General features: G+C 42.3%; 2 protein-coding genes and 1 pseudogene across 2 annotated transcripts; 2 read left to right on the top strand and 1 right to left on the bottom strand.

Annotated features, from left to right (window-relative positions):
* Positions 1-2,828: 2,828 nt before the first annotated feature.
* Positions 2,829-3,878, top strand: LOC117193466. The gene has a single exon (XM_033398226.1). The coding sequence runs from the start codon at positions 2,894-2,896 to the stop codon at positions 3,797-3,799; it is 906 nt and encodes a 301-aa protein (XP_033254117.1). The 5' UTR covers positions 2,829-2,893; the 3' UTR covers positions 3,800-3,878.
* Positions 3,824-4,679, bottom strand: LOC117193467 (U6 snRNA-associated Sm-like protein LSm1). Its single transcript, XM_033398227.1, has 3 exons — positions 4,399-4,679; positions 4,162-4,346; positions 3,824-4,096 (listed from the first exon to the last, which is right to left on the bottom strand). Exons 1-3 carry the CDS (start codon positions 4,451-4,453, stop codon positions 3,923-3,925), a joined length of 414 nt encoding a protein of 137 aa, XP_033254118.1. The 5' UTR covers positions 4,454-4,679; the 3' UTR covers positions 3,824-3,922.
* Positions 4,680-5,220: 541 nt separating this feature from the next.
* Positions 5,221-10,714, top strand: LOC117193816 (annotated as a pseudogene).
* The last annotated feature ends 25 nt before the right edge of the window (positions 10,715-10,739 follow it).

Here is a 10,739-nt window from a genome sequence, read left to right as displayed (position 1 = left end):
TAGATTCTTATTCCAAATACTTGGTGGTCAAGGAAATTCAAAGTAAATTAAACATTGAAAATAAGGTAATGGAAATTTTGCAACACTTTCCGTTAGCAACATCTTTAATGACTGACAACGAACCAAGCTTTACTTCAGCACAATTTAGATAATTCATACAAAGAATTAACTTAACTATTTATTATGCTGATCCCAGACACAGCACCTCAAATGGTCAGGTAGAAAGGGTACATTCCACACTAACAGAAATAGCGCGGTGCATCAAGGATGAACTAAATCTAACAGATTATTCAGAAATAATAATAAGGGCGGCACTGAAATATAACCTGACGATACATTCAACGACCAATCAAATGCCATATGACATATTGTATAACAAAATAGAACACAAGCATAATCCAATATTACTTAAGGAAGCTCAGACCAAAATGCTTAAGCTACATAACAAAGATAGAAGAGAAAAAGATTATAAAATAGGAGAAGTAGTTTATGAAAAGAAATTCGGGGAAAGAAATAAACTTAAATCCCGATACAAAAAGCAGGTAGTTAAGGAAAATCGACCGAATAAAATTATAATCAACAATAGAAACAGAATTATACATAAAGATAACATCAAATATTAAATATTTTCATGACGACTTTTTGAAAATACAAAATAAAGTAAATGAATTAACTGAAAATAATAATAAACAATTTGTAATAAATTCCAAATTTTTCAAAGAAATTGAATTGTTATCAAATTCATTAAAAAATATCATCTTCAATGAAGAAACGATACTGAGAAAGCATCGTTTAAAATTAATAACTTTTGACCTACTAAATTTAGTTGATACCATAACCCTCTTAAAAGTAAACATTTTCAATACAAAAATTTTAAATAAAAACGAAATAGAGGACATTTATAAGCATGAAAAACATCCTGTTGAACTGTCTGATCTGCTGGACATTGCAACGGTTAAAATAATTCGAAATGCTGATTAAATAATCATTTACATAAAATATCCTCAAATTAAAGATATTTGCAAGTTTTACCATGCAAGAGCCATCTCACAAAATGATGGAATGTTAGTTATAAGTGAAAAAGTTTGTGAATGTAAGGAGAAATACTATTTAATGAATAATTTTAAAAGTGAAACTTTTAACAATTACGCACAAATAAATTTAAAGAAGACCTGTTTCACCAATTTACTTAATGGCTTTAAAGCCAACTGCACTAAAAAAAGGAAAAAAAACAAAGAAATAGACATCATTCAGGATGGTGCCATATTAGTTTCAGGCAAAAATATCGTAGACAATACTACTTTGTTAGGATCGTATCTCCTTATATTCAACAACACAATTGTAATAAATAATATAACCCACATAAATGATAAGGGTAAAATTCTAAGATATATATCGCATCATAGATATAGCGATTTTGAATTAGTTGATTATATACAATCGAATGATAAGCAATTTTCTTTTGATAATGTTAATATTTTAAATCCCCTTATAACATTAGGTAATACGGCCTTACCATTAACAACATTATTCTTAATCATTTTGATATTGATAATGTTATTTTACTTCGGCTATAAATTAACCAAATTTGAACTTATTAAATCAATAAGAATACCGTCAGAAGAAATAGTGGAAAGCAACATTCAAATACTGTCAGAAGAAATTAGAGCTCTATCAGAACTTCAAAATGTATCGGGACGAAACATTTAAGAATGGGGGGAGTTAACGTACCCAATTCTATTGAGCTCTTATACAAGTTGTAAACAATCTTTGGCTTTCCAAAACGAAAACAATTTCAATCTTGGGACTCCGCCTAATTGATTTCTAAGATGTACAATCTCAAGGGCTCCCGCCGCAATCCCAATCTTTGACACTCGCCTAAATGAAAAACCAATGTTTGCCCACACCCGGCTTCTCATAAACAATCTCACTCCCGGCTTTCTGCAGATCCTGCACTTTAGGCATTTTACAGTTCTCTCTTTGGATGACGAAATCCAATACTCGGGATGGCGAAATCAATTGAAATGTTTATAGAAAAACTATTCCCGAAAGGGATCAACGATGCAAAGATCAGAAAGTTCAAGTCAGTCTTGATCCAGAAGCGACACCGCAAAGTCGAGCTAAAAATTAAGATCGCGCAAACCCTTTGCCCGGAATCCTTTGTGACCCTCTACTTAAATCTATATCAGTGAAGTTAGAAGTAAAATAAAAACTTTTTTAAAACACAATCCGCTACCGCAGTTATTTAATTTGCACGCATGTGTACTTGTTGTGTTTGTGTCGAGTGGAGAGTTAAGTTCTAACTCGTCCTATATGTGATAACATATTTCAAAGTAAGACTTAAGTCAGAAGTTTTGACTCAAAACAGATGGCCGCAATTAAAATATTAGAATATTTCTTCAAGATTCGCGATTCGTCAAGAAATGCCATTGTTTTTCGAATGTTCACAATGTTTCTGAAATTTTGACTTTAGGGTGATTTTAAGTACGCATTCAACGAAACTTTCTGTTTCAATTTTATAGCGCACTTTACTGCTCTGCACTATATATTCGATAAGATTTTTGCAACAAATTGAAATTTTTGTTATCTTACCTACACACACGAAAGCTATTCAGCTGAGAATATAAAAGGTTTTAGCAGCCGTTTGGCTTCATCTTCCTCGTGATCAATTCTCAATGAAATGCCAGACATTCTCTCTCTACCTAGCGGTAGAGATTTCCAATTTTAATGTTAGTTAACATTGTCAGGATTGAAATGCGCTTAACAGCACGCACACAAAAATAGTATAGCAAAGTATGAAATGGACATATCGATAGTATCAATGGTACCATCACTAACCAAAACGAAAACACTGTAAACGCATTAAAAAAATTGTAAATATTATTTTAAAGCCATGAGTTCCAACCATCGACCCCTGGACGCATCGGATATCCAGCTGATACAGACTATAAGAGAAACGCCCTCGCTGTATGATCCGCAGCTCCCCTCTTTTCGGCTCTCGCAGCGCAAAGAGGAGGACTGGGCGAAAGTGGCAGAAACGTTGAGAATTTCTACTATAGATGCTCGACGGCGTTGGACCTGTTTACGAGATCGCTATTCGCGGGAGCTAAAACAGATGCGTCTCCATCCTACCAGCGAATTCGGCCGCAATGATTTCTTCAAACAAATGGATTTTCTGCGACAATTTGTAAGAAAGCGGCGCGAGCGCAACAGAAGAGATCAGACACCTACTGGTTGGCTCAAAGTGGACATGAGGAGAAACAAACTAATGAAGATGTCGACCGAAACGGACACCCTGATTGAGGATTCGCATGTTTACGAGGAGACCGATGAGCACAATTACGATACTAAGCTAGAAGTGCAGACATCGCACTCCGAGACGTACTCTGTGCTAGTGGAGGCCGATGATGGTCAAGAGCCCGAGCAGGAGAGTTTCGAGGAAGACTTCATTGGGGATGAGCACAAGACAATGGACTCAACGACCACAACCTCTCCTCACGCCGATGACGCAGACCACCCCACCCAGGGCGACATCAACTACATGGTCTGCATGCCCAGCATGAGTCAAGAACGGAAGCATCTTTCCCAAGAGTCACTAGCTCCGATTATGGCCATGCCAACAATGACAGAGACCGAGGACGATTACTTCTGTAAATCTGTGGCTGCCTATCTGCGGCAGCTGTCGCGGGTGCACAAGATCAAGGCCAAGGTGGAGATGTTCCAAATACTGGAGAAATACATTATGCTCGAGGAGGAGAGACGAGGCGTGGTATCGGGCTCGAGACCAGGGTCGGGGTGAACAGGTTACATAGCAATTGATGTATAGGTTTTAAAATAGTTTTTAATGCAGTACAAATATACAAAGTGACGAAAAATCATTTGAAGCTTAATCTATTTACTTTAGTTCCTTCTTTTTTATTTTCTAGCAGAAATCCTCATTGATTAATTCCGCGTTGACGGCTAGGCCGCGCTCCTTGAGTGCCTTAGACACCAGACGATGCTTCTCTTGCCGCTGCTCCTGCTCGCGTCGTTGGGCATCCAGTATTTCGTCCACAGATATCTCTTTGAGCGGCAGCTTCTGTTCCATTTCACGATCCTGTTTTGGGGATGTTACAAGATCCGGGGTATTAATTATTTGGAAGTTTGGATTCGTTCACTCACAATTTCACCCAATAGGACAACATTTTCCCCTCGGATTATAAATACTCCACGTGGAATGTCGCCATATTGATTGCCCACATGTATCCTCTCAATGGTGCGCTGCAAAACCAAGTTGGCAAACTGATCCACCGATCGTAGGTAGCCAATCAGGGTACGACCATCTCGCAGGAGCACCATCAGTTTCTCTGTAATTGAGACATTTCATTGTCATCCAAACAAACGGCCGGAGCCACTCACTGTCTACTTCTTCCAGGAGGTGAGCTGTGCCCGCCAAAGGGTTCAGATCGTCCATGTTCAGACTGTGAGTGATTGATTGTGTGTGGAAAAACGACTTCGATTCAACTTTTCGCTTAATTATTGTTAAATGTGTTTTTTTTTTATGTTTTAAGTTCTCCTGCTACCCTTGAGTAGCGTGGGATTATTTGGCCGCCCGCCTTTTGAAGGTGGAAATTGCCAAGTCAAAGAATAGAAGATGTTGGAGTACTGTTTATAGCTTTACATCAATTTCGTCGATTAAGTCAATTAGTGTTTGGTACGCGCTGATGTTTTCTTTTTCAAAGAATTTGTAAATATCATTATATTTTCTTAGAGATGGGAAGTTTTGCCTTGTTGTGTTGTACTTTGTACAATTGAAAATTAAATGAGAGGCGTTATCGATACTATCGCATGTATCACATAGTAACATATGTTACATATGTGATACATGCGATAGTATCGATAACGCAGCGCTGATGTTTTCTTTTTCAAAAAATTTGTAAATATCATTATACTTTCTTAGAGATGGCAGTGCTTCGATAAATCACGCGACAGTGATCGCAGATGGTGGCAGTTCCTCAATAGCACAATCCCATATCGATACAGGAATAAAATATCGATGCAAAGTATCGATTCATCGATATTTTTGATTGTTGACGTTATCGAGCAGCTGAGCCGGCATGCGGCTACCATTAGTTTGAAAAATTGAAAATTGAATCGAAATAGCAGGAACATGAAGTAAATTTGTGATTAACTGAACTAAACTGTTGCTAAAACCATTGGAAATCCAACCCTTAGGATTAGTATTAACGGCTACAGTAACGGAACAGTATGCGTACATGCTGGAACTCAAGCGAACCCTGGACGCCAAGGGGCACTGCCTGTTGGAGATGCCCTCGGGCACGGGCAAGACGGCAAGACTGCTCTCGCTGATTGTGGCTTACATGATAGAGCATCCAGAGACGATTCGCAAGCTAATTTACTGCTCCCGCACAGTGCCCGAAATCGAGAAAGTAATAGCCGAGCTGCAGAATCTGATGGTCTACTATGAGCGGGAATGTGTGAAGCCGCCCGCCATGACCGGCCTGGTGCTGAGCTCTCGCAAGAACTTGTGCATCCATCCGGAGGTAAGCAAGGAGCGCGAGGGCAAGGCTGTGGACGGGAAATGCTATGGCCTCACGGCCAGCTACATACGCGATAAGCATGAGTTGGACACCGATACGCCCATCTGTAAGTGGAGTACACCTGTATGCCATAATCGCGTTGTTATTTATTGACTTGCAGTACTTTGCGGGCTTCAGTCTGGAGGGCAAGGAGTCCACCCTGCCCATTGGCATCTACAGCCTGGATGATCTCAAGGAATATGGACGCTCGCGCAACTGGTGTCCCTACTTCTTGGCCCGCTATGCCGTGAGTGAACAAAACAGTAATGTAGCATTTTCTAGCATTGGTTCAACATATTTCTTGCTAGATTTCCCATGCCCAAATTGTGGTGTACAGCTATCATTATCTGCTGGATCCGAAGATCGCGCAGGTTGTATCCAAGGAAATGACGCGAGAGTCCTGTGTGGTCTTCGATGAGGCCCACAACATCGACAACGTTTGCATTGATTCGATGAGTGTAAAGATAAACAGACGTACAGTGGAGCGCAGTACGAACGCGTTAAATCAGCTGACCAAATTGGTGCAGGAGTGAGGCCCAATCCGACCCCTCTATTCCTTTCCCTACTCTACCTTAATGTTTCTTTCAGCATTCGAGAAGAGGACACAAACCGTCTCAACGAAGAGTACCAGCGGATGGTACAGGGCCTGAAAGATGCCAGCGTCCAACGAGAGACGGACATGATTATGGCCAATCCTGTTCTGCCCAACGATGAGCTGACCGAGGTGGTACCTGGCAACATACGCAATGCGGACCACTTTCTCAGCTTTCTGCATCGCTTCATTGAGTTCATTAAAACGCGACTGCGCGTCCATCACGTGGTGCAGGAGTCCCCAGCCGGCTTCCTCAAGGATATATCCGCTAACATATGCATTGAACGCAAGCCGTTGCGCTTTTGTGCCGAACGCCTGTCCAGTCTGCTGCGCACTCTCGAGATTACCGACATGACGGAGTACGGAGCGCTGACTCTGGTGGGTTATTATTCGAATTAGGAGTTGCGCTGCCTATCACATATAAAGTCTTCTTTATTTATAGATCACACATTTTGCCACTAGTTTCCACCTACACCAAGGGTTTCACCATTATCATAGAGCCCTTTGACGATAAGACACCCACCGTATCGAATCCAATACTGCACTTCAGTTGTCTGGACTCCTTCATTGCCATGGCTCCGGTTTTCTTCCGCTTTCAAACCGTTGTCATCACCTCAGGCACCCTGTCTTCGATGGACATGTACCCGAAGATACTCGACTTTGATCCCGTGGTCATGAGCAGCTTCACCATGACACTGGTTCGTCCCCGCCTTCTCCCCATGGTGATAGCTGACAGCCTTATTACCAATAAAACAAAAATTTACTACCTGCTGATATTCCACAGATTGTATCCAAAGGCAACGATCAGGTGACTATTTCCTCCAAGTTCGAGACTCGGGAAGATACAGATGTCATCCGGAACTACGGTCAGCTGCTGGTGGAGGTGGCTAAAACAGTTCCCGATGGCGTTGTCTGTTTCTTTACCTCATATCTGTACCTGGAGTCCGTTGTGGACTCCTGGTACGATCAGGGCATTGTCGACACCCTGCTGCGCTACAAACTGCTATTCATCGAGACCCAGGACAATGCCGAGACCAGCTATGCTTTGATGAACTATGTTAAGGTGAGATCAATGTATGCTACTGATATGGCTTCTCCTCCACTGAGCTTGACACACTTGCCTCGCTCTCATATTCATCCATACCCTTGCATAGAGGGGTGCTGTGGCATTGGTTGGATCATTGGTATCAAAGATCTGTCGTAGATCCAACTCATGTGCTTAGTTTGTTTTTCCATATTTCCAATGGCCTTTCATGCTCTCATGCGTTCTCGAACTGTTTTTCAGGCCTGCGATTGTGGTCGCGGCGCCGTGCTGCTGGCTGTGGCGCGTGGCAAGGTCTCGGACGGTGTGGATTTCGACCATCATTATCCCGCTGTGCTCATGTTCGGCATCCCCTATGTGTACACGCAGTCGCGCATTCTCAAGGCCCGCCTCGACTACCTGCGCGATCAGTTTCAGATACGTGAGAACGACTTTCTGACCTTTGATGCGATGCGGCATGCAGCGCAATGTGTGGGTCGGGCGTTGCGCGGGAAGACGGACTATGGCATCATGATCTTTGCGGACAAGCGCTTCTCGCGCCAGGACAAGCGCTCCCGTCTGCCCAAATGGATACAGGAGCATCTGGTCGACAGCTTCTGCAACCTGAACCAAGCTGGCGAAACGGCGCCAGCGCATGCGCACCGACAGCTTTGCTTTGCTTCTCTTTTTATACCCGAGACTCAAAATGAGTATTGGAGTATATTAGATTTGTGGTAAAAGTGGATGTGTGTAACGTCCAGAAGGAATCGTTTCCGACCCCATAAAGTATATATATTCTTGATCAGCATCAATAGCCGAGTCGATTGAGCCCTGTCTGTCTGTCTGTCCGTCCGTCCGTCCGTCCGTCTGTCCGTCCGTCCGTCCGTCTGTCCGTCCGTCTGTCCGTCCCCTTCAGCGCCTAGTGCTCAAAGACTATAAGAGCTAGAGCAACGATGTTTTGGATCCAGACTTCTGTGATATGTCACTGCTACAAAAATATTTCAAAACTTCGCACCGCCCACTTCCGCCCCCACAAAGGACGAAAATCTGTGGCATCCACAATTTTTAAGATATGAGAAAACCAAAAACGTAGAATTGTAGAGAATGACCATATCTTTAAGACTGCGGAATCTGAATTGGATCGTATTATTACTATAGCCAGCATCAAGAAAACAATTTCATTTTTTCTCGCCCTGTCTCTCTCTAACACACACGTAGCATAGGCGGCTTTGCTTAGAGTAAAACATTAGCGCCTAGATCTCAGAGACTGCAAAAGCTAGAGCAACCAAATTTGGTATCCACACTCCTAATATATCGGACCCAGACGAGTTTGTTTCAAAATTTCGCCACACCCCCTTCCGCCCCCGCAAAGGTCGAAAATCTGGGGATATCCAAAAATCTCCGAGACTGTTAAGGCTAGAGTAACCAAATTTGGTATCCGCACTCCTGTTAGATCTTACTATAAAACGTGTATCTCAAAATTTCGCCCCACCCCCTTCCGATCTGGATCAGATCAGATCATTTTTATAGCCAATAGGAACAAATCAATTTGCAGTGGCTCAATTTGTATTTGTATTATCATTGATGGAAACTAAGACTAAGGCGAGGAAAAAACAATCTATAAACTGCATTTATTGTAAAAGCCATTACACGTACACTGGCCAGCAAAGTTGGCGTTTAAGTTGATTTCAGACATGATCCCGCTATAATTTAGTTTTAGGGGGGCTGGTAATCAGCCGTAGTTTGAACCGCGTGGGATCACCGAACAAATTTTGTTTATTTTATGCATTATTTATCCATAATTGCCAGTGTGAGTCGTTAATAATGCGGTTCCAGTCGGGTTCCAGGTTATCAATGCATTATTTCAGTACTGCACGTTTGCTTAATGAGTATGTGTGTTTTTTCTGTCTTTTTGTCTGTCAGGTCAGAACTGTTTTTAATTGAATTTAAATTCGTGAAACAGAAACTGAAACTTTTCCCATCCGAAAGCAAAGAAAGAAACACTCTCATTTCCTGAAGTCCTCGTGTGGCGGGGGGCGGGCGCTTCGTACTGGGAGCTTGTCGGGGAGAACCAAATCGAAAGCTTTTGCAAACAGACACGAACGGCCGAACTCAGAGCAGAGCAGAGCGAAGCTTGAATACAAAACAACCGCAAAAGTGAGATAATACTTACTGGCATGGCACTCCACTCGCATTCGCGCTCACTCTCGCACGCGCTTGCTCTCCGACAAAAGAACTTTAGATTTTTATACCCGATACTCAAAATGAGTATTGGGGTATATTAGATTTGTGGTAAAAGTGGATGTGTGTAACGTCCAGAAGGAATCGTTTCCGACCCCATAAAGTATATATATTCTTGATCAGCATCAATAGCCGAGTCGATTGAGCCCTGTCTGTCTGTCCGTCCGTCCGTGCGTCCGTCCGTCCGTCCGTCCGTCCGTCCCCTTCAGCGCCTAGTGCTCAAAGACTATAAGAGCTAGAGCAACGATGTTTTGGATCCAGACATCTGTGATATGTCACTGCTACAAAAATATTTCAAAACTTTGCCCCGCCCACTTCCGCCCCCACAAAGGACGAAAATCTGTGGCATCCACATTTTTAAAGATACGATAAAACCAAAAACGCAGAATCGTAGAGGATGACTATATGTTCTAGAGTGTAAAGTCTCAACCAGATCGTATAATTATTATAGCCAGAATCAAGAAAACAATTTCATTCTTTCTCGCTCTGTCTCTCTCTAACACACAGGTTTCATGGTCGGCTTTGCCAATTGCAAAATATGAGTTCAAGGATCTCAGAACCTATAAGATCCAGAGCAACCAAATTTGGTATCCACACTCCTGTGATATCGGGCCTTGACCGTTTCGTGTCCAAATTTCGCCACACCCCCTTCCGCCCCCGCAAAGGACGAAAATCTGGGGCATCCACAAATCTCAGAGACTATTAAGGCTAGAGTAACCAAATTTGGTATCCGCACTTCTGTTAGATCTCACTATAAAACGTATATCTCAGAATTTCGCTCCACCCCCTTCCGCCCCCACAAAGGACGAAAATCTGTTGCATCCACAATATTGCACATTCGAGAAAACTAAAAACGCAGAATCATAGATAATGACTATATCTATCAGATTGCTGAATCTGGATCAGATCGGATCATTTTTGTAGCCAAAAGCAAGAAATCAATTTGCAGTGGCCACGCAGCGCCCGACGTCACGCTCAGACTGATTTTCTGTCTCTCTCGCACGCACTCTTTGTCGTGTGGTTCAATATTAGCGGCGTCTGCCGCAGGAGAGCCATACTGACTTAGTATCGGGTATAACTGTAGAGTTGCGTTGTACGCAGCAACTCACAACGTTCCCCCTCGTTTCATAATAAAAAGGTTATAACTAAATCATTGGCCGTTTAGTCGGGTAGATGCTAAGGAAAGGAGCGCGACACTGAACACTAGCCGATAAATAAATCAAAATAATTAACAATTCAATTCTTAGTTCGTTTTCCAACAATCATTGTGATCCATCCTAGCCGTATACGCTAAAAAGCCAAATCA

The sequence above is a fragment of the Drosophila miranda genome (assembly GCF_003369915.1).
Source record: "Drosophila miranda strain MSH22 chromosome Y unlocalized genomic scaffold, D.miranda_PacBio2.1 Contig_Y2_pilon, whole genome shotgun sequence".
Classification (NCBI taxonomy): Eukaryota; Metazoa; Arthropoda; class Insecta; order Diptera; family Drosophilidae; genus Drosophila; species Drosophila miranda.
This window is presented reverse-complemented; position numbering and strand designations above follow the sequence as displayed.

What these genes read in the sequence shown, in the direction of transcription:
- LOC117193466 (XM_033398226.1), top strand. Translation starts at nt 2,894, where the DNA reads ATGAGTTCCAACCATCGACCCCTGGACGCATCGGATATCCAGCTGATA.
- LOC117193467 (XM_033398227.1), bottom strand. Translation starts at nt 4,453, where the DNA reads ATGGACGATCTGAACCCTTTGGCGGGCACAGCTCACCTCCTGGAAGAA. An exon ending in CCTCCTGGAAGAAGTAGACA is followed by an intron (nt 4,347 to 4,398) that starts GTGAGTGGCTCC and finishes TCTCAATTACAG; the next exon opens with AGAAACTGATGGTGCTCCTG. An exon ending in TTGTCCTATTGGGTGAAATT is followed by an intron (nt 4,097 to 4,161) that starts GTGAGTGAACGA and finishes TCCCCAAAACAG; the next exon opens with GATCGTGAAATGGAACAGAA.